General features: G+C 42.5%; 2 protein-coding genes across 4 annotated transcripts in view; both read left to right on the forward strand.

Moving 5' to 3' along the window:
- The window catches only part of fras1 (Fraser extracellular matrix complex subunit 1), a 127,928-nt gene extending 120,511 nt beyond the window's left edge, over nt 1-7,417 (forward strand). Inside the window, exons 62-74 of the mRNA XM_088993478.1 lie at nt 524-799; nt 1,203-1,435; nt 1,579-1,739; nt 1,839-2,053; nt 2,135-2,285; nt 2,369-2,476; nt 2,552-2,711; nt 3,242-3,358; nt 3,434-3,600; nt 3,746-3,951; nt 4,032-4,178; nt 4,254-4,607; nt 5,665-7,417. Coding sequence (XP_088849604.1) covers nt 524-799; nt 1,203-1,435; nt 1,579-1,739; nt 1,839-2,053; nt 2,135-2,285; nt 2,369-2,476; nt 2,552-2,711; nt 3,242-3,358; nt 3,434-3,600; nt 3,746-3,951; nt 4,032-4,178; nt 4,254-4,607; nt 5,665-5,880 — 2,511 coding nt within the window. The 3' untranslated portion in view covers nt 5,881-7,417. The remainder of the gene's footprint in view (nt 1-523; nt 800-1,202; nt 1,436-1,578; nt 1,740-1,838; nt 2,054-2,134; nt 2,286-2,368; nt 2,477-2,551; nt 2,712-3,241; nt 3,359-3,433; nt 3,601-3,745; nt 3,952-4,031; nt 4,179-4,253; nt 4,608-5,664) is intronic.
- Nucleotides 7,418-11,912: 4,495 nt separating this feature from the next.
- The window catches only part of bmp2k (BMP2 inducible kinase), a 34,875-nt gene continuing 24,037 nt past the window's right edge, over nt 11,913-22,750 (forward strand). For 2 of the 3 annotated variants that reach the window (XR_016114619.1, XM_088993479.1), the window contains exons 1-4: nt 11,913-12,904; nt 19,708-19,826; nt 20,605-20,710; nt 20,777-20,919. Coding sequence is in view for 2 of the 3 variants with exons in the window: in XM_088993479.1 (XP_088849605.1) it covers nt 12,745-12,904; nt 19,708-19,826; nt 20,605-20,710; nt 20,777-20,919 (528 nt within the window). In the remaining variant the exon portion in view is untranslated. The remainder of the gene's footprint in view (nt 12,905-19,707; nt 19,827-20,604; nt 20,711-20,776; nt 20,920-22,750) is intronic. The other variant, XM_088993480.1, reaches the window with a different exon arrangement.

Consider the following 22,750-nt stretch of genomic DNA (forward strand, 5'->3'; position numbering starts at 1 on the left):
CAGCTAGCTAGCTGGAGCTCGCTAGAGCTAGTTAGTCAGCTAGATAGCCAGTTATTCAGCTTGATAGCTAGTTAGCTAGCTAGTCTGCTAGTTAGTCAGATAGCTAGCTAGATAGTTAGGCAGCTAGTTAGTCGGATAGCTAGCTAGTTAGCTAGTTAATATGCTAGCTCACTAATTAGTCTGCTAGCTAGTTAGTCAGCTAGATAGCTAGTAAGTCAGCTAGCTAGGCAGCTAGTTGGTCAGTCAGATAGATAGCTAGTTGGTTAGCTAGCTAGTTAGTCAGCCAGCTAGTTAGTCAGTTAGATATTTAGTTATTCTGATGGTGAACTAGTGAGTTAGTCAGCCAGCTAGTTAGTCAGTTAGCTATTTAGTTAGTCAGTTGGTTAGCAAGTTAGTTAGTCAGCTTGCTAGTTAATTATTCAGTTAGCTAGTTAGTTAGTTGGCTATTTAGCTAGTTAGTTAATTAGATAGTTTTCAATTAAGCTGACCTGCATTGAAAAATGTACCTCGCCACCATCCTCAGGTGGTCTCCCTGGCCGACTACGACCACGTCCACGAGGTGACCAAGGAAGGAAGCAAGAAGACCCCCTCACCCGGTTACCCCCTGGTGTGCGTCACGCCCTGTGACCCGCACTACCCCAATTTCTCGTTGATCAAGGAGCGCTGCGAGGAGGCAGGCATTAATCAAACCCAAGTCCACTTTTCATGGGAGGTGGCGGCCCCCACTGACAACAACGGGGCACGCTCGCCTTTCGAGACGGTGACCGACACGACGCCGTACACCAGCGTCAACCATATGGTGAGAATGTCCAAATGTTTATGTCACGTCTTAAACTATAAATGGGATTAGATCAGCCAAAATCCCTTTATATGAGGGTGTGCACACTTTTGCAAACAGGTTTCTACCCTCTTTCGTCTAGGGGGTAGGGGGGGCAACTTTGCGAGCTAAAATGGGGCCAAGATTGTAAAAAAAAAATAGTAGGATCTTCAAAAAGAACTCTCAAATCTATTGGGAAAGGGATGCCAGAATAGAAGTGATATGCTCCCTCTTACGAGTACCAGTCAAGAGGAAAGCAGTGGTATTTTGGAGCAACTGGAGACGGTTCATGGAGGATTGGTTGATATTTGAAGAGGGCTTTAGAGACTTTTGACATCCACATATGCCAACAGAGCCGCTTCTGCATATCGCCTTCGTGTTTCAGGTCTTGGATAGCATCTACTTTAGCCGCCGCTTCCACGTGCGCTGCGTGGCGCAAGCCCGCGACAAGGCGGGTCACCTGGGAACGCCGCTGCGGAGCAACATCGTCACCGTAGGAACCGATGGCTCCATCTGCCACACCCCAGTCACCACCGGGACGGCGCGAGGCTTCCAGGCTCAGTCCTTTGTGGCCACTCTCAAATATCTGGACGTCAAACACAAAGAGCATCCAAACCGGTGAGAGATTCGTTTTGGGTTTGGAACCCGTCAAGACGAGCAAACTTACTCGGTACTCGAGAGCCACATTGGACTCTTAAAACCAACATGTCCCATTGCCGTTACTGACCATCGAAGTGTCCAAACGTATCTCCCATTTTCAGGATCCACATCTCGGTGCAGATCCCCCACCAGGACGGTATGCTGCCGTTGGTGTCCACCATGCCCCTGCACAACCTCCACTTCCTGCTGTCAGAGTCCATCTACCGGCAGCAACACGTCTGCTCCAACCTGGTCACCCTCAAAGATCTGCAGGGTCTCTCTGGTAAATCCAAGTACCCAAGTGCTCAAATTTGCAGACTTGATTCTGTCCCTCTTGAGCCTCCTCGGGAAAATTCCGTTCATTTTCAATTTGTCCCTGTAGAGACCGGTTTCCTGGACGAGGTATCCTACGACAGCATCTCCTTGGGTCCAGGCTACGACCGGCCGTATCAGTTCAACCCCAACGTGCGTGAGACCAGGAGCATCCAGCTGTACAAGCACCTCAATCTCAAGAGCTGCATCTGGACCTTCGACGCCTACTATGATATGACGGAGCTCATCGACGTCTGCGGTGGATCTGTCACTGCCGACTTCCAGGTACGCGTCTTTTACCTGAAGATGAGCCCGACCCCAAAAACGGCGGAGTTGCATAAACTTGAAGCCTTGCTGTTTTACCAGGTCCGAGACTCTGCCCAGTCCTTCCTCACGGTTCAAGTTCCGCTCTACGTGTCCTACATCTATGTGACGGCTCCGCGTGGTTGGGCTTCGTTGGAGCATCACACGGAAATGGAGTTCTCCTTCTTCTACGACACAGTGCTCTGGAGGACAGGTCGGCTAGTTACTCTCGGACTAAACCAAACCGATTTTTGTGTGGGACTGACTCCATCTTTGTTTGTTGTTTTGTTTTTACAGGTATCCAGACCGACAGCGTCCTCTCTGCCAGACTCCAGATCATCAGGATCTACATCCGTGAGGATGGGCGGTTGGTCATTGAGTTTAAAACGCACGCTAAATTTAGAGGTAAATCAATAAAACTTGAGGGTCCTGGCTTTGTCAGCGAGGTCCAATTTTTGGCTTTTCTCCCGCTTCTTTTAGGCCAGTTTGTCCCAGAGCACCACACTCTTCCCGGACACAAGTCACACCTGCTGGCGCCGGACCACCTGAGAGGCATCGAGTTTGACATTCAGTTGCTGTGGAGCGCCCAAACCTTTGACTCACCCTACCAGCTGTGGAGGGCCACCAGCTCCTACAGCAGGTCAGCCTCTTCATGGTGGTACAAGTCGATTGGACGTACACGATTCATCCATCCATGAATCTATTCTCTACCGCTTCTCTGGGATTGCGTCACGACGGCAATACTCCGAGCAGGAAGGCCTATACTTTCTTCTTCTCACCCACTTCCTCCAGCTCTTCCTGGGGAGATCCCAAGGCGATCCCAAGGCGTTCCCAGGCCAACCCGTAGACATAGTCCTGGGTCGTCGCTGGGGCCTCCTACCGGTGGGACATGCCCACAACACCTCACCGCGAGGTTTACCTTATGGCTCAGCCCCTTCTCCCCCACGGCAGACCGAGACAAAGTACCGCAGACCGATTTGTGGACTGTCAAAATTTAGCTGAAACATATCGTCTGAAAACTCACCCATGAGGGATTCAAGTAATCCATTCAAATCCTCACGTCTCAGAAGGACATGGGTTGAGACTCTCAGAACGCAAAGGCCTAGTTAGGACTATCTGTGGACCACTTAAAGGATGACAAATAATCCTTGGATGTTTTGCACCCTCCAGAAAGGATTACTCCGGGGAGTACACCGTCTTCCTGATCCCATGCACTGTGCAGCCGACTCAACCGTGGATTGACCCTGGGGAAAAGCCACTGTCTTGCACGGCTCACGCTCCAGAAAAGTATATCCCAAGTGAAACAAAACCAACACCTGAAGTCCTTGATCCTCATTGGTCATTTGGTTTTTTCTACTGCAGGTTCCTGGTGCCTATTGCCTTCCAACAGACCAACCGTCCGGTCCCTGTAGTCTACTCGCTGAATACAGAGTTCCAGCTGTGTAACAACGAGAAAGTCTTCATGATTGACCCGGCGAGTACCGACGTCTCGATGGCAGAGATGGACTACAAGGGGGCGTTCTCCATGGGTACGTGTACACCTAGAAAAACAGCGGGAGATCTTACCTTGACTCTAACTGGAAAGCAAACTCACATTTTGGGGAAGTGAAGTCTACCGGTTCTTCAGGAAGAGTCACCTATGCTACGATTTAAGGTCTTTGCTGATTCCATCAGGTCAGACTCTGTATGGCCGTGTACTCTGGAATCCGGAGCAGAACCTGCACGCCGCCTACAAACTGCAGCTGGAAAAGGTCTACCTATGCACCGGCAGGGACGGCTACGTTCCTTTCTTCGACCCGACGGGCACCCTGTATAACGAGGGTCCACAGTACGGATGCATCCAGCCCAACAAGCACCTGAAGCATCGGTTCCTGCTCCTGGTACCGAAACTCACTCTGCCTTGGACTTCCGAGGCCCTTCCGGCTCAGTGTTCTTCGCTATGATCTCTTTCTCTCGACAGGATCGCAAACAGCCGGATGTGTGCGACAAATATTTCCACGACGTCCCCTTCGAGGCTAACTTTGCGTCGGACCTCCCAGAGTTGAACTCCGTGGCCGCCATGCCGGGCGTAGACGGATTTACCATGAAGGTCGATGCGCTCTACAAGGTCCGTAGTCCATTTTTGTCTGTAATTTGGTGCCTATGAGAACCAAGTAGGAGCACTACTCACCTTTGTGTTCAGGTGGAGGCAGGTCACCAGTGGTACCTGCAAGTGATCTACGTCATTAGTCCGGAGTCCCGGTCCAGCCTGAGGATCGAACGCTCGCTCTCCTCCGGGCCAAGTCGCCCCAAGCGTGACCTGGTGGACCGCGGTGGGCGCCTGACCTTGGACGAGTCGCTCATTTACGACAACGAGGGCGACCAGGTGAAGAACGGAACCAACATGAAGTCCCTGCATCTGGAGAGCGGTCCTAGCGGAACCTTCCACGCCTACGTGGGCCGCTCGGTGGGCGGCGGGGTGGCCGCTCTGGCCCTCCTGGTCCTGGCCGCTTTGGCCACCTGCCTCCTCTTCCGGCGGTGCCACCGGCAGGCCAAAGTGAGTCACGATTATTTGTAAAGTTACAAAATTGTTACTTGTATCAGAATCACAATCAAAATCATGTTTATTGCCAAGTACAGTGATACCTCGGCTTTCGAACGCTTTAACTAACAAACTTTTGGCCTTACCAATGTTAAATTGATCGGAATTAGCAGCTAGCAGGGGCCATTGTGAGTGATGGTATTATCGCCAAGAAAGCACGGCAACTTCACTCAGATATCATCAAGACGCAACTACATCAACGACCATCACAAAGGTCAATAAAATGACTTTATTATATTGTACAGTTTATTTATTTAATTACAATACAATAGCACATTTATTATAAATAAAAGAATGTATATTTTGTGTAGTTTTAAGGCTTATTTAGTAGAAAATTATGTTTCATTGGGACCTGTGAACGGATTATTCTCATTTTAATGATTTCCGTTGGGAAATTAATGTTTGGAATACACACTTTTCGCTTTACACACACCTTCTGGAAACCAATTATGTTCGGAAGCCAAGGTATCACTGTATGTAGAACACAAGGAATGTGTCTCTGGTAGAACACGCTGCACTAGTATCATCAAAAAAATGGAGGAAAAAATGGTGGCACTATACAGTTCTATTTGGGTTACTATCTAGCTATCTAGCTGGCTACCTAGCTAGCTATCAATTTGCTATTTATTAGCTAACTATTACCTATCTGTTAGCTTGCTGGCTGGCTATCTAGCTAGCTAGCTATCCAGTAGCTGTCTGGCTAGCTGGGTAAGTATGTAGCTAGCTATAAGCTATTTATTGACTATCTATTAGCTGGCTGGCTAGCTTTCTATCTATTTGAGTTACTTCCGGGTTGAGTGAACGCTGGCGCGCGTGGCTGTCGGTGCTCACCCACTGAAAAACTGATCCTGTGACTGTAACGTGACCTTGAGAGTTTTGAAAGGCGCTTAGAAATGAAATGTGTTATTATTATGATGATGATGATGATGATGATGATGATTATTATTATTATTATTATTATTATTATTATTAAAATGCTGACATTTTAGCTTGTAAAAAAAATAACCTTCAGGTACCGGCCAAGGCGGCGTACGAAGAGTACCCGTTAAACACCAAGGTGGAGGTTTGCATGGACAAATGCGTGGAGAAGAACTTCAGCAGCAAGCACTGCACCGTCACCAACGTCAACGTGTTCAACCGCAATCACCAGCACGCCGCCAACAAGGCCAAAGTCAAGCAAGTCAACCTGGAAGTCAAACTCCACAACAATGACGGCACCGAGGTCTGAAAACAAATACAGTGATACCTCGGTTTACGAACCCTTTGGCTTACGGACCTTTCGGTTTACGAACGTTAAATTGATGAACATTTTACCTTGGCATATGAACTATTTTTCGGGGTACACACGGCGCGCCACAACGAGTGATGTGTCGTTAACGAACGAGCCCGTTCTCCTGCCAAGAAAATGGCAGCCGGCGTTTTTTTTTTTTTGTTGTTCCTCCGTCCTCGCCCCCAGTCTTCGGTTAAAGCCACGTGATTGGTCAAGAACGCAGCAGTGGGGGGGGGGGGGGTTGAACATTAAAGAGACAGGCAGACGACAGAGAGAGAGTGAGAAAATGGTTAGAAAAGAGTCAAATTTAGACTTTCAACTTTATTGATAGTTCAAAGGCAGAGTGTAGACTGCAAGGTTAAAATATCAAATATCAATCAGGCTCCACAAATGACCCGCATAAGCCATCTGTACACATGATGCAAAAAGCTATCAACCCAGCTAAACAGAACACAATTGATGAGGAACAAGGTAAAATTATGGCAGTGAAAGCACCTACAACGGATCATTCCTCAAGATGGTGGAAGGCTATGTTCCTCATCAAGTGTTAAATGGTGATGAAAGCAGCCACTCCATTCCATCAAGGAATCAACAACCATCACAAAGGTCAATAAAATGACTTTATTACACTGTACAGTTTATTTCTTTAATTATAATGCCAGAGCTCATTTATTATACATAAAATAAGGTATATTTTGTGTAGTTTTAAGGCTTAGAAAACTAGAAAATTATGTTTTATGGTGACCTGGGAACGGATTATTCTCATTTTAATGGTTTCCTATGGGAAATTAATTTTTGAGATACACACTTTTTGCCTTACACACTGTCTGGCAACCAATTAAGTTCGTAAGCCAAGGTATCACTGTAGTTGTTTGTTTATTTGTTTTTTTAAAGCTATTTTCTTATCGGAATGACATATTTGCTAATGTATTTTTGTACCATTTTGAAAAGGGAAAGCGTGTGACGTGTGGTGACCTCGGCAGCAGTTTTTGTTGTTGTTGCTCATTCTACTGGGCTACCTCACACATGCGCAAAGTTCATTTTTGTCGTTGATGGACCTGTTGGCTATGTCCATGCCAAGGTGGCTATTTAAAATAATAATAATAATAATAATTTCCTTACATTTTTTTTGTTGCTAGCTAATCTTAAAATTGCAGCAAAACAAACAAAATAAATATGTGTTAAAATGTTATCTATATATTTTAAATCCCATATTTTTTATCAGTTTTTCATTTAAAAAAAGAAATTAAAATATTTTTAAAATGTTGTATATATTTTTAAAATCACAATTTTTTATGTTTCTCATTTAAAAAAAAATCAAACTCATGCAAAATATTGGAAAACCTCTGTTGAGTGTAATGGATTATTATTATTATTATTATTATTATTATTATTACGAATACTAAAACGTTCATGCTACCGCCAGCATCACGATTGGAAACAATAGTTGAAATGATTGATTTTTTTTCTTTAAAAAAAATTATATATATATATATATATATATATATATATATATATATATATATATATATATATATATATATATATATATATATATATATATATATATAATTGAACTTGAGCTACTGTACGAAGACGTGTTAATATAAAACATATTTTTTCAAGCCTCATAAAGACATATTTGTACACTTGACATTATTGGTTTTTTTTTTCCCTCCTTAAATTTTACACCGCTGCCGATAACCCAACAAGTGCCATTTAATATTCGGAAAAACAATCATTTAATGTGTTTTATTCCTGCCGTGCGATGGCAACTAACAACATGTGTCTTATTATAAATAATTAAAGGCCAACCGACACAATTTTTTCGGTTTCCTAAATGACATCAGAAAAACGTATAGCATGTATGGGTATAGGCTGATATTTTTAGTCAAATGCAAAACACCAATAAAAATGATTTAAAGTGTCCCAAAACTGCCAAAAAATGAGCTCGGAACTGGGCAGATTCATAAAGTCCCGCCCCCTTTGTTCGTGACGTCACAAACTGCCTTGCTCCAAAATCAAAACAATGGCTTCAGAGAGTTTAGATTCGGAAAAAGATCATTTCTTGTTACTCATCCAGATATGAATATGATTCAAATCAAATCGGCCTGCTAGCGTGTTGCGGTACCAGGCGTGGAATAAAAAAATGAAAAATAGGGTCAGGAGGTCGTGGTCCTAAGTACGAGTGGTCGTAAGTCGAGCTGGTCCTAAGTCGGATGTTACCTGTAGCTATCTATTAGCTAGCTGGCTGGCTAGCTGGGTATCTATTAGCTATCTATTGGCTAGCTAGCTATCTGGCTATCTGTTGGCTATCTAATAGCTAGCTAGCTAGCTCTCTTTTTATTTATTTGAGTTGCTTCTGGGTTGAGTGAACGCTGGTGCGTGTGACTTCCGCTGCTCACCCACAGAAAAACTGATCCAGTTACTGTAAAGTGACCTTGAGAGTTTTGAAAGGCACTTAGAAAGGAAATTTATTATTATTATTATTATTATTATTAATTTTATTATTATTATTATTATTAGATTATTTTTTATTTGATTATTTTTTATTATTTTTTCAGATGAAAAAAAGTACCCACGATGCATTGGGTGTCGTTTTCTCGGTCAGGGGTGTTCCCTCCGTGACGTCACTTAGGGCATCGTCATCAACTCGAAAACAAGACTTCCTGAATATTCAGCGCGAGTCTTAAAACGTAAAATACAGGTAACATCCGACTTACGACCGGCTCGACTTACGACTACCCGTACTTACGACCACGACCTCCACGACCCTATTTTTTTTTTCAACCCCCGCAGCAAAAGGGTGGGGGGTTGCCAGTCATTTCGCCTCCGAGTCTATATTCAACATTTTGAATGAATTTTGACTTGCGACCATTTTGATTTACGACCGTTTCATTGGAACGGAACTTGGTCGTAAGTCGGATGTTACCTGTAAAGCTATATGCGCTGGAATCTTTGTCAAATGCGCTCAGTAGAAGTCATTTGAAGTCATTTTACAAATTATGGACGCAATTTGACCGGAGGTGTCGGTTGTCCTTTAATGTGTTTTATTCCTCCCGTGCAACTAACAACAAGTGTCTCCTTATAAACAATTAAATGTGTGTGTGAATCTTTTTCTATTCCCTATTTTTTTTTTTGGTAGTATTTTGTTTCGATGTGAAACTACTGTGCGATCAAGTATGAGACACCCGCAGGCGTTTGAAAACAAAACAAAAAGTTGACTTTTCTCACTTCCTGTCTTCATTTGACTGTGTGCCTATGGGAAGAAAAAACAAAAACAAAAACAAAAGACGCCTCCAGAATGAGCAAATCACACGCTGTATTTTTGGTGCTATGATTATTTTGCTGATCCGTTAATAAAATGTCAGAATCAGCTCAATGGTGCTTTGTCGCCTTTTGTGTTGAGCTAACAGATGTCCATCTGAATATTACATCCTGTCCAAAACAACAACAACAAAAAAAAACACATGCACAACACACGAAATGACCATTTTATTCTTTATATTATTATTATTATTATCATCATGTTGTATTATTTTCATTGAATTTTTACCGAAGAGGATTAAGGCCACTGAAGAAAAAAAAAACAATATGTTTGTTGTATTTAGTTCATCCTGTCTACTTTATATCAAATTTAAAACAGATTCTTAACTTACAGACAGTGTATATTCGGTGTTTAAATATGTTTTAAATAAAATTAAAAAACAATATGGTTGGCAAGATTCTGACTTGAAATTGAGAATTCTGACTTTATAAAGTGAGAATTCTGAGAATAAAGTCTTAATTCTCACTTTAAAGTCAGAATTCTGACTTTAAAGTGAGAATTATGACTTTGAAGTCAGAATTCTCACTTTATAAAGTGAGAATTCTGACTTTATTCTTAGAATTCTGACTTTAAAGTCAGAATTATGACTTTATTGTCAGAATATTGGCTTTAAAGTGAGAATTAAGACTTTATTCTCAGAATTTTGATGTTAAAGTCAGAATTATGACTTTATTCTGACTTTATTCTCAGAATTCTGACTTTAAAGTCAGAATTATGACTTTATTGTCAGAATGCTGCCTTTAAAGTTAGAATTAAGACTTTATTCTCAGAATTCTGACTTTAAAGTGAGAATTAAGACTTTATTCTCAGAATTCTGACTCTATAAAGTCAGAATTCTGACTTAAAATGAGAATTTTGACTTTATAAAGTCAGAATTCTGACTTTAAAGTTAGAATTAAGACGTTTTAAAGTCAGAATTCTGACTTTATTCTCATAATTCTAACTTGAGAATTCTGAGAATGAAGTCAGAATCTTGCCAAGCCTATTTTTTTTCTTCAGTGGCCCTAATCCTCTTCTGTAAATTCTAGATGTATCATACAGTATTGTGAAAATACAGTAAAGTCTCGTTATATCGATATTCAAGAGAGTCCGAAAAAATATCGATATAACCGGGACTATCGATATATCCGACCCTGTTTGCATGTAATTTTCGTGCATAGAAATAGTATCGATATAACCGGGACTATCGATATATCCGATATCGATATAACGAGACTTTACTGTATGTGTGTGCAACACGTTGAAGTTATACATCGCGACCAACAGGTGTCATCCATTTGCCTCCCAGCCGGGAATTGTGTCAAAAGGGAGAAGAACACCCCTCGCCGTGATTAAGAATCCCCCCACCCCCTTTCTTTTTGTGCAAAGTGGAAATTTGTGCATCCACGCAAGTGGACTGAAGTCATGTGACCTATCCAAACCCAGCCCCCGTTTATGTAATCTCAAACGCGCTCCCCAGGTCATCTCTGACTTCCTTTGTGTTCATCTGGAAGTCCTTTCCTCCCATCGATTGACAGTAAAAAAAAAATAAAAAAGATGTGTGATTCAAGGTAACTTCATATGGGGGTTTAATTCAACTTTTTCTCCAGTGGTTCGTGTATTTTACACGTGTGGTTCACTACTTGTTGCGCTTTACAACTATTTTATTTTTTTATATTTAAATTTGTTCCCACTAATAATATTAAGAGTTTAAAAAAGAAATAAAACACTCGTAACAGTCGTAAATGTTGACGAAAACATTTGTCTTTGTTTTGTTTTGTTTTCATTCATCCCGCCATCGCTCACTCGCCCTAACAACTGGGACGAGGGGGCGTGGCCACGTCCAGTTATGTCGTCTCTCATTGGCCAACTCAGCCAGCCGCCCGACTGGGCTCCACGTTAGTGATGGGAATTCCAGCTCTTTTCAAAAAGCTAGTTTTTTTTGGCTCAGTTCACCAAAAAGAACCAGATCTTTCGGCTCCCAAATGGCTCCTCAGGTTGTTTCTTGCTAACATAATTTACGACCAAAAATAAGGTAAAATGATCCGTAAAATGAATTACTAATGTAAAAAACATACAACATCCTCAGTCTTTTTTTGCTGTTGCTTAATTTAATTTACGACCAAAAATTTACAATACACTATATCATTTTTAAAATTTATGTGACTTTATTTCCATTCCAGTGTGTGTGTTCTACCACGGATTTGACCAATCACGTGCCACTTTAACCGAAGGGGTTGAAGAATCGGCTCCTATAAGCGGCTCTCTATTAAGGTTCCAGTCGTTCACTTCAAAGAGACGGCCCTAAAACTCGCTTCCTTCAGGAAGGACACATCACTACTCCACATTAGTGATGGGAATTCCGGCTCTTTTCAGAGAGTCGGTTCTTTTGGCTCTCAAATGGCTCCTCGTTTTTTTTGTTGTTGTTGCTTAAATTAATTAACTACCAAAAAATCATGTAAAATTATGTGAAAACGAATTGCTCATGTACAAAAAAATACACAATATCAAATATTTTTATTTATATGGCTTTATATGCGCACAGAGTTAGCGGATGCTAACTTTCACATCCCCCCCCTCTCCCCTTCTCCTAACTGCTGCGTGTGACTGTAATTTTCCCCTCCCTCCTCTACCACGGATATCGACCAATCACTTTAACCGAAGACTCGGGGGATAGAGGACAAAAAAGTCAGCTCCCATTTCCGGCTCCTTGTTATAACCGGCTCTCTTCGTTCACTTCAGAGATTCGTTTCTAAGAACCGGTCCGTTCGCGAACGACACATCACTACTCCACATTCGCGTGGGCTCGGCCCTCTTCCGAAGTCCGAAGGCAAGCACGGCTCGCCTCGCTCCACTCCGGACCGCTGGCAGCCACCAACTTGCCAAAATGGCAGCGAGGAACAAGCGAAGAGCCGCCGGCGCGGACGAACCCTCCCCTCGCCGCCTCGCCTGAGGCTCCGCCTGCCTAGAGGAGCCCTGTTCGCGGCTTGACTTTGGCTTACCTGCGCTTCGTACGGTGGCGGGAGGAACTCCCTGACGAAGCTCGTTAGCTTGCTGGCTAGCTGTTGGCTAGCGCCTCGTCGCGGCGTGGAAAGCCCCCCCACCCCCACTTGACGCCGCCGCTGCCGCTTCGGAAGACAACCAAGCTGGGTATATATCAGCCACCGGAGGGTTAACCGCTTTGACGTGGATATAGTTTTCAAATCTCCCATATTTTTTCGCTGTTTTATATCAGTTTGTATTGTTTTTTTAAAGCACCCCCTGCGAGTTAGCCGCTAGTTCGCGGAAGCTAAGCAGCCAACCGAGCCTCTTCGTCACCTGCACGACCTACCCGAGAGTGGCGGGGTCGGGCGGCGGTTCCCTACCCGACGAGGCTCCGTATCGATGGACAGAAAAAACCGAAACAAATAAACAGGACTGCACTTTTGTGCCAGTTTTTTTCCCACGTTTGGTTCCAGTTTCATTTGAACAACAGGACTTATTAAAAAAAACAAGGACAACATTTTTTTTTAAAAATGAAGAAGTTTTCCAGGATGCCAAAGTCTGAGAGCGGCGGCGGAGGAGGAGGAGGCCTCGGGGGTGCCTCGGGATCCGGCTCCGGGCTCAGCAGCTACTTCGGAAAAGTGTTCGCCGTCGGCCGGTACCAAGTCACCGTGGAGGAGCTCGTAGCCGAGGGTAAGTTTGCTGGACACGCCCGTTTCTCGTAAACACGCGCACACACTCACTTTTAACAACTTTACGAACATTTTCCCCGTAGCTGTAACTGTAGCTTCTTCCAGGGAGGGGGGCTTTCTAGCAAACCCCCCCTCCCATGATAACAACGCCCAAGCCTCTTATGTCAACAAGCACTTTGTCAAGGTTCACTGCGACTGACAATCAGCCTGCACTTTGACACACTTTTGAACCATTAATATGAATAGTTTTCCGTTCCACATGATTGGTTAAAAAATCTAACCAAAAGATCGGAATGAAAGTCAACTTGCCGGGTCCATATGCGAAGTTACTGCTAACTAGCCTGCACACCGCTGATTAGCTTGCACGCTTGCTTTCTGTTGTCTTTCACTGAAGTATATTGATGCTAACGTTATCAGGGGGCTTGTCACAGTGCCACTGATTTTCAACTGTTTCATTCATGGTATTGTTTCATTGCAAATTAGAATCACGGCAGAAGGGAATCCTTCTGTAACTAGTCAGGCTTATTTAAAAGGGGGCGTTTACGTGTTTTGACATCAACTGCCACAGTCCAGTATCCAATCAAAATTGCGCTTTCCGACAACTGCCGTCCAAACAGGAAATAAACAGCGAAAAAGCAATATGTATGTAGTTTTATCGGAGTGCAAAAAAGCCATAGGTTCCCGCCCCCTGATTTAGAGGGTTAAGATACAGTGATACCTCAATTTACGAACCCCTTGGCTTTGGAACCTTTCGGTTTACGAACGTTAAATTTATTAAACTTACCTTGGCATGCGAACTATTTGTCGGGATACACACGGAGCTGCCACAATGAGTGATGTGTCGTTCGCGACTCATCACTCGCGCAACAACATAAACAGAACACAATTGATGAGGAACTAGGTAAAATTATGGCAGAGAAAGCACCTACAAGGGATCATTTTTCAAGATGGTGAAAGAAGGCTACGTTCCTCATCAAGTGTTTAATGCTGATGAAAGCAGCCACTCCATTCTATCAAGCCATCAACGAACATCACAAAGGTCAATAAAACCACTTTATTACACAGTAATAATAATAATAATACATTTCATTTATAAGCGCCTTTCAAAACTACAGTTTATTTCTTTAATTATAATACCATAACACATTTATTACACATAAAATAAGGGATATTTTGTGTAGTTTTAAGGCTTAGAACATTAGAAAGTAGAAAATTATGTTTTATGGGGACCTGGGAATGGATAATTCTCATTTTAATGGTTTCCGATGGGAAATTAATTTTTGGAATACACACTTTTCTCCTTACACACTTTGTCTGGGAACCAATTAAGTTCGTAAGCCAAGGTATCACTGTAATAAGATGAGGAACATTTTTATATATTGCAAGATTAAAGCCAGCAGCAAAAAAAATGATCTAGCATGTTAGTTTAGCCTTGGAAGCATGTTTTTCGTCCGAATGGCGTGTCCCTGCGTAACCTCACAAACATGCTGTCGGGTCACACGGAAAACCTGTTTCTGTTCACTTCCTGGACTAAACCGTTACGTCGTGTGGTCATGTGACCCGACAGGTTTGACCACCGGCCCTGACAATTTTTTTTGTAGGACGCTGTACGTTGGTCGGCCCCCGCCGCTTCCGTTGTGTAGCCATGGCGGTATATCTCCCTAGCAACAGCGCAGCCAATGACAAGATTTCAGTTGGTGGTTTCGGGGTCTAACAGGAAGTGATTGTGAAAACGTGTGGTGCAACGACCTCAAGATTAACAAAAAAAAAGTCATGCGACGTTATCATCATGTGATGCGACTGACTGGGGGAAGTGACAGCCTTGCCGATTGGCCTTTTTTTAGGCTTTTTGTGGCTAATTAAACCACAAAAGCGCACATTTGTAAAATAAATGGTTCGTTTGTCACCGATTCTAATCAATGCAGTTCCAAGAACGGTGTTGTGTTAGCATTAGTGGCCGAAGTTACTTTGGTAGTCTTTATTGATTGATCATGCAATGTTCATTTTTTTTCAAGACGTCGTCATCTGGACGTGTTAGCTTAGCTTAGCATCTTAGACCCTCCACCGTCTCATGTCAGTCCAGAACCTCAGTTGCAGTCGATTGGGGGGAATGATAGCTGCTTTCATGCTAAAGTTCCCACCCTAATAATAATAATAATACATTTGATTTCTAAGCGCCTTTCAAAACTTTCAAGGTCACTTTACAGTCACAGGATCAGTTTTTTCTCTGGGTGATCAGCGGCAGCCACACGCGCCAGCGTTCACTCAACCTGGAATAACTCAAATAGATAGAAAGCTAGCCAGCTTGCTAATAGATAGCCAGCAAGATAGCTAGCTCGGTAGATAGCTATTAGCTAGCTAGCTAATAGATAAATAGCCGGCTAGCTAGATAGATAGCTAATAGACAGAAAATAGATAGCAGTCTGGGTAGCCAGCTAGAAAGCTAGCATACGCATGATGTAATGTGAACCATTCAACTACAGGTGACATCCGACTTACGACCGCTCGACTTACGACCACCCGTACTTACGATCACGACCTCCAGACCCAATTTTTAGAATTTGAAGTAGGACGCTTCTTTTTGGGTCATCCTACTGAGGGGAAGGCAATTGTGAGATAAAATTAATGAAAAGGAAGTTGTCAATTGGGCGTGAACAACATTTAGATGCAACACCCGCTATTTTTTTCCCCCATAACATGTCTCGCCTGTATGCTATTCCCCAGAGCGCATAGCATAGCTTCTTCTCTTGCATGCCCGTTGCGCACTCGAGGTACCAAAAGAGATCATGCGACGTTTTCAACCATTTGGCCGTTGAATGAAAATCACAAGATTCCACTTTAGCGCTGACCTTTTGACTTATGGCCCGTTGTTCGCGTCGCGCTTCTGATCCATTTACGTTCGGTATGGCGGACCAGATTTGGCCCCCGGGCCTTAACTTTGACACCTATGATGTTTGCGTGTTACAAGGTTAAATGTGAATGAAAACCAAAAATGTAATTTATAAATTAATATTAAAAAAAATATTAATAATTAAATTACAAAACTCAATCCCGGTGAAAGTTAGCATTAGCCGCTAAAATGGTGCGCCTTTACGCGCGTGGCAAAGTTGGTCTGAGTAAACCGGTTTGTCCGTTGTGGAAACGTTGCGAATGGCCACGATTAGCATACTGTATGACTGATGAATGCTGGCATTGTGGCTCTTTTGTCGACTCATAGAATGCTAACGGGATAAGGGGGGGTGGGGGGGAGGGTCCGTGTTCTCATGACGGCTGTCAGCGCCGTCTTTTGTGCTCGCTCATTGAGTCCCGATCAGCCGGTCTTCAAGTGGGCGCACGGCCAAATGCCAACGCTAATCGAGGTGTGCTATGCTAAAGTAAAAAATATTACAACGCCTTTCTCCTACATCAAGTGTCATTGAGAGTTTTCAAAGGCGCTTAGAAATAAAATGTGTCATTATTATTTTTATTATTATTATTATTGTTATTATTATTATTACATAAGCCTAAATTGGAGTAAAATTACAGTGCAGAAGTAATAATAATTCGATAAACGAAATTAAAAAGGTCAGTTGATACTACCGATGCAATCTTCAAGTCTAATCAGGAAACATAACTATCTAGCTGGCTAGCTGTTAGCTATCTATCTAGCTATCAATAAGCCATTTATCTAGCTAGCTACTAGCTAGCTAGCTATTTGAGTCAGGAAACATATTAGCTATCTAGCTAGCAACCTACCTATTAGCTATCTCTCTATCTCTGAAATGTATTATTATTGTCAATAGCTATCTCTTAGCCAGCTAGCTTTCTATCTATTTGAGTTACTTTCGGGTTGAGTGAACGCTGGCGCGTGTGGCTGCCGCTTCTCACCCGCAGAAAAACACATATCCTGTGACTGTAAAGTGACCATGAGAGTTTTGAAAGGCGCTTATAAATCAAATGTAGTATTATTATTATTATTACAGTAAAGTCTCGTTATATCGATATCGGATATATCGATAGTCCCGGTTATATCGATACTATTTCAATGCACGCGCGGAGAAAATTACATGCAAACAGGGTCGGATATATCGATAGTCCCGGTTATATCGATATTTTTTCGGACTCCCTTGAATATCGATATAACGAGACTTTACTGTATATCTATTAGCTAGCTAGATTTCTATCCATTTTCTATTAGTTATATAGCTCGCTGTCTAGCTGGCTATCTCTTGGCTATCTGATAGCTAGCTAGCTTACTATGTATTTGAGTTACTTCTGGGTTGAGTGAACGCTGGCGCGTGTGGCTGCCACTCCTCACCTACAGGAAAATGTATCCTGTGACTGAAAAGTGACCTTGAGAGTTTTGAAAGGTGCTTAGAAATATTATTATTATTATTATTAAATCGGCTAATGACGGCGGCAGTTCAAATTTGGACGAGTTCATCGAGATTGCAAATGAGGCGACAATGGGGACGCTTGTTGCGCAACAAGTTAGCTCGGGTCAGCTCAAAAGAAAACGGGGAAAGCGGGCGACGCTAGCCCGTCAGCGCAGTTGAAAGCCGCCGCCGCCGCACGGGTTTTGAGCGTCGGCCGACTGAACGACAAGACACGCAAAACTACCGCCATACAGCGTTGGTCACGTTTTTTACGAGCGAGTGTAACCCGTGAGTCATCAAAGGTGTCGTAAAGATCAAACCGGAGGGAAGGGGCGGATGGAATCCAGATGCTTCGGGGTGAACGACGGAAGCGGTTTGTTGACTCGCGGCGGCAAACAGCAGCTCGGCCCTCGTTCCAATTCAGTGCACGTTTTCTCGGGGTGGAAAGTCAATATCGGGACACGCTTGTAAGAAAATATCAAACGCCGGCTCTTAAAAATAATATGGTGTCCAAGTCAAGGCCCCGCGGGCCATATCTGGCCCGTCACAGCATTTTATTCGGCCCGCTAAAGCAAAATCAAGCATGTAACGTTCCATGAAGTTTGCTGAAGTCTGAACCTGAATTTCAAATTGTTATCTGAAATCCACAATAACAACCTAAGACTTTCTTCTTTCATCAAAGTTAATTCCTAAGTTATATGGCTCCGGAGTTATCTAAGCTTGAAATGGGGGCGGCTGTACAAAAGGCAAATGCTGCCGCCTCATGGAAGGGAAAAAGCACTGCCAGAGATCTGACCAGCGTTTTATCGGCAAACGGAAGAAAACTAAAACCCGAACAAATTCGGGAATGGCGCTCCGCGTCATATTTTCAATTCCCGAATAAATTTGGTACTGGCAGTGAATGAGTTAAATAGTTACTTGCTTTCAGGCCCTCACGCATACCAAAACTCTCAACCCACAGAAAAACTTATCCTGTGACGGTAAAGTGACCTTGAGAATTTTGAAAGGCGCTTATAAATTAATTGTATTATTATTATTATTATTATTATTATTATTATTAACGTCAGCGGTTTGTCGGACGAGCATCGGAGAAATATCCAAGAACCACGCATACAAAACAAAATGGTGGATGTTAAAATAAATAAACAAACAAAAAAGTATCGTAAATAAAACTTAAACAGACTTGAGATGCTCAAACACTTTGCTTTTTTGTCAATGGCTATCCTGATGACATCACGCGTCAACTCAGGAAAGGATTTCCAAACCCGTTTAGCCCAGCAGCCGCTAATTACTCCTGTGCGACTTTTGAAACGACGACATTTCGCAAATCCTCGAGGTATTTGCCATGATAGGGGCTAATCTGCAAGCAAAAAGTCAAGTACAGTGATACCTCAGCTCATGAACATAATTGGTTCCCAGAAAGTGTGTATAAGGCGAAAAGTTTATCTTCCGAACATTTATTTCCCATAAGAAACCATTAAAATGAGAATAATCCGTTCCCAGGTCCCCATAAAACATACGTTTACGGTGAGAGCAGTGCTCAACCTTTTTTTTAAATTGTAACATGGTGTGTGACGGTGATTTTGACCAAAAAAAATAAAATAAAAATAAATAACTATGATTACATATTTTATTTCTAAGTGCCTTGGAAATCGCCAGTGTTCACTCAACCCGGAAGTAACTCAAATTGATAGCAAGCTCGCTAGCTAGTGAATAGATAGTTAATAGCTAGCAAATAGATAGCTAATAGATAGCTAATAGCCATCGAATAGATAGCTAATAGCTAGTAAATAGATAGCTAATAGCGAGCAAATAGATAGTTAATAGATAGCTAATAGCTAGCGAATTGATAGCTAAGAGATAGCTAATAGATAGCTAATAGCTAGGTAGTGAATAGATAGCTAAAAGCTAGCAAATTGTTAGCGAATAGATAGATAATAGCTAGCAAATATATAGCTAATAGCTGGAGAATAGATAGCTAATAGCCAGCAAATAGATAGCTAATAGCCAGGGAATAGATAGCTAATTAGCCAGAGAATAGATAGCTAATAGCTTGCAAATAGATTGCTAATAGCTAGCGAATAGATAGCTAATAGCTAGCAAATAGGTAGCTAATAGCTAGCGATTAGATAGCTAATAGCCAGCGAATAAATAGCTCATACAGAGCAAATAGATAGCTAATACCTAGCAAATATATAGCTAATACCTAGCAAACAGATAGCTAATACCTAGCGAATAGATAGCCAATACCTAGCGAATAGGTAGCTAATACCTAGCAAATAGGTAGCTAATACCTAGCGAATAGGTAGCTAATTTAGATTCCAGATGCGCGTTTCGCTGCATTAACTTCCGATAAGCAGCGCATTTTGTGAGCGGATGTTGTGTAAAGTCATCCAAGTGGTGCAAAAAAACGTTTTTTTTTTTTTTTTCTGTCTGTGTGTGCTTTCAGGAGGCTTCTCTGTGGTTTTCCTGGCCCGTACGCACAGCGGCATCCGCTGCGCTCTCAAGCGCATGTACGTCAACAACGTGCCCGACCTCAACGTCCACAAGCGGGAGATTACCATCATGGTGAGAGCCACGCGCTACTTCGCGCGACTTTTAGCCTTCGTTCAATGTCTTCAGTCAGAATTTTCGCAGAATTTCACGTGAAATTTGGTCCGGGATTTTAAGCACGGATTGGAAATCATCACAATTATTATGCGTCCGACTTCTATCGCGCTTTTTTTTTTGGGGGGGGGGGGGGGGCATGAAAAACCTGAACACGTTCTTCATAAGACTTGTGAAGCACCAAGTAAGCGCACCTAGCTAGCTAGCTCGCTATCTGTCTAGCTAGCTCACCTCGCTATCTGTCTACCTAGCTAGCTCACTTTCTGTCTAGCTAGCTAGCTCGCCATCTGTCTAGGTAACTCGCTGTCTGTCTAGCGAGCTAGCTTGTGATCTGTCTAGCTAGTTACGTCGCTATCTGTCTAGTTAGCTCGCTATCGTTCTAGCTAGCTTGCTGTCTGTCTAGCTAGCTAACTCCCTATCTGTCTAGCTAGCTAGCTCCCTATATAGCGAGCCTGCTCAGTACCTGTCTACCTAGCTAGCTCTCTATCGATCTATGATCCAACAGAGTTCAGCTGTGTGAAACAAATACAACTTAATTTGCGTGTCTTTTTTTTTTGAGCAATCGCATTTATTTGGGGGTAAATGTTTATATCCGCGCGTGCGAGCTGAGAAAAAATATTTTTTGTGCATTCCGAGGTGACTTCTCGCGAGGCATGCGGCCATTTTGTGACATTTGCGAGGCAGGCAGCCATTTTGTGATATTTCAAGTTGTCGTCATTGTCTTTCATGCGCTGCGCAGAAGGAGCTCGCCGGCCACAAAAACATCGTAGGCTACCTGGACTCCGCTGTCAACACCGTATCGGACAGCGTGTGGGAGGTTCTGATCCTCATGGAGTACTGCAAAGGTACTTCCTGGACACAAAATGGCGTCCAACCGTGACTGCTCACCTGTTGTTGTTGTGTTTGTTTAGCGGGCCAGGTGGTGAAGCAGATGAACCAACGTCTCAACGTGGGCTTCAGCGAGGCCGAGGTGCTTCACATCTTCTGCGACACGTGCGAGGCGGTGGCGAGACTTCACCAGTGCAAGACGCCCGTCATCCACCGCGACCTCAAGGTCAGACGCAATCTTAAAAAAAGAATAAATAATAGCGCTCACCGCTTAGCCGCATTTCAATGAGCCGTGGTGATACGGCTACCTAGCAAGCTGTCTATCTATTAGCTATCTATTGACTATCTATTAGCTAGCTGGCTGGTTTGCTAGCTATCTAGCTGGCTATCTATTAATTCTACGGCTACCTAGCTAGCTGTCTATTAGCTATCTATTGGCGAGCTATTAGCTATCTGGCTGGTTCACTAGCTCTCTAGCTGGCTATCTTAGTTATAGTTAGTGCGCATGGATCGGTAGCGCCTGCCTGAGGGGGAGTCGCTGGAAAAGGTAGTGGGCAGGGTGCGAAGGGTCCAGTAGGATTTGAAGCATTTGTTTTCTAGATGAATTTGTTTCCGGAAACACACGTGGACAGTTTTAATTCCGCTTTTGTTCGGTTTTTGCCTTCACGTGAGCTTGTTATGGACAACTGAAGCTTCATGAAGCGCCTGTGATGGTTTTTTTCTACTCCTCCAGATGGCACTCTTCGTTTAAAGATGCTGTGGACATTTTTATATGGTTCCATTGCACTAAGCGTCATATTTAAACCAAGAGCACCAACGAGAGGAGTCCAAATGTATCCGAACTGCTTCATGAAGCTTCGTTTTCCCATCATTAGTGTTCCCCAAATCCCCCAACCAGACGCGAAAACATCAGAGTGAAGCTCCCCCAAATATTTGAATTGAAAAAAAAATGTGCTTGCTCAGCACGAGCTTCCCGGATGATTCCAGCACATCCGCTTTATTTTCCACTTTTGCTCCCCCCCCCTTCCCGCTTCCTTTGCCAGGTCACGCTTATATTTCCTTCCTTTGCCGCAGAATACCCCCCCCCCCCCCTCCTACAGACTCCCACATGCTGCTCCTTCTCTTCTCGCAGATGTTTCTCGGTGACTCCTTGGCCCAATTTGGAAGCCTTGAGTTGACCTCGGTTTCTAGCATAGTTTTAAAAATGGCTACCAGCCGGATGACCGCTGATTTGTCCGGATGAATTTGTCCGACGGATTTTATCGGATCGTTTTAGAATTTTTACAACGTATATTTTGGTCATGAGGTAGATTGTTGGTGAAGCACAATGACATTTGAATAAGTCAATCACCATCATTTTTGAGGTAAAGATGGCGGGTGTATCTCATGATTCAATGCACCAAAAAAAACATGACCCGCCTGGATTATTATTATATTTATTTAATTTCTTTTTGTATTTTTTTTCTTTTACTTTTCTTTTTCTTTTCTTTCTATTTTTATTTGTATTTTTATTTTATTTTTATTTTAGTTTATTTTTGTTATTTATTTATTTAGATGTTTTTATTTTATTTTTACTTTTATTGTATTTGTATTACTTTTTTTATGTTTTATTCTTTATTTATTTATTTATTTATTTATTTATTTGTTTGTTTTTTATTTTATTTTGTTTTCTTTTGTTTTGTTTTCTTTGGTTTTATTTTATTTTATTTGTTTTATTTTATTTTGTTTTCTTTCGTTTTCTTTTGTTTTGTTTTCTTTGGTTTTATTTTATTTTATTTTATTTGTTTTATTTTGTTTTATTTTTACTGTTAAGAGTTCATCTTGGACCACTAATTGTTTTTTTTTTTGCTTCTTCAACATCGACCAGATGTAACAAAAGTTTTGGAAAATTCAGATCTCATATCCATTTTTCTTCGAAACATGAGCGCCAAAAAGGCATCTCTATCAAAAGCAGAAGCAACTAAAAATACCAAATCTCAAGACGCCTGGCCCAAATGTTCGGTTATTTACAGGAAGGCTACAGTGACAAACTCCACCAACAAGCGTTTTGAGAAGCG

The sequence above is a fragment of the Hippocampus bargibanti genome, linkage group LG04, assembly GCF_051943395.1.
Source record: "Hippocampus bargibanti isolate YZ-2025 linkage group LG04, ASM5194339v1, whole genome shotgun sequence".
Taxonomy (NCBI): domain Eukaryota; kingdom Metazoa; phylum Chordata; class Actinopteri; order Syngnathiformes; family Syngnathidae; genus Hippocampus; species Hippocampus bargibanti.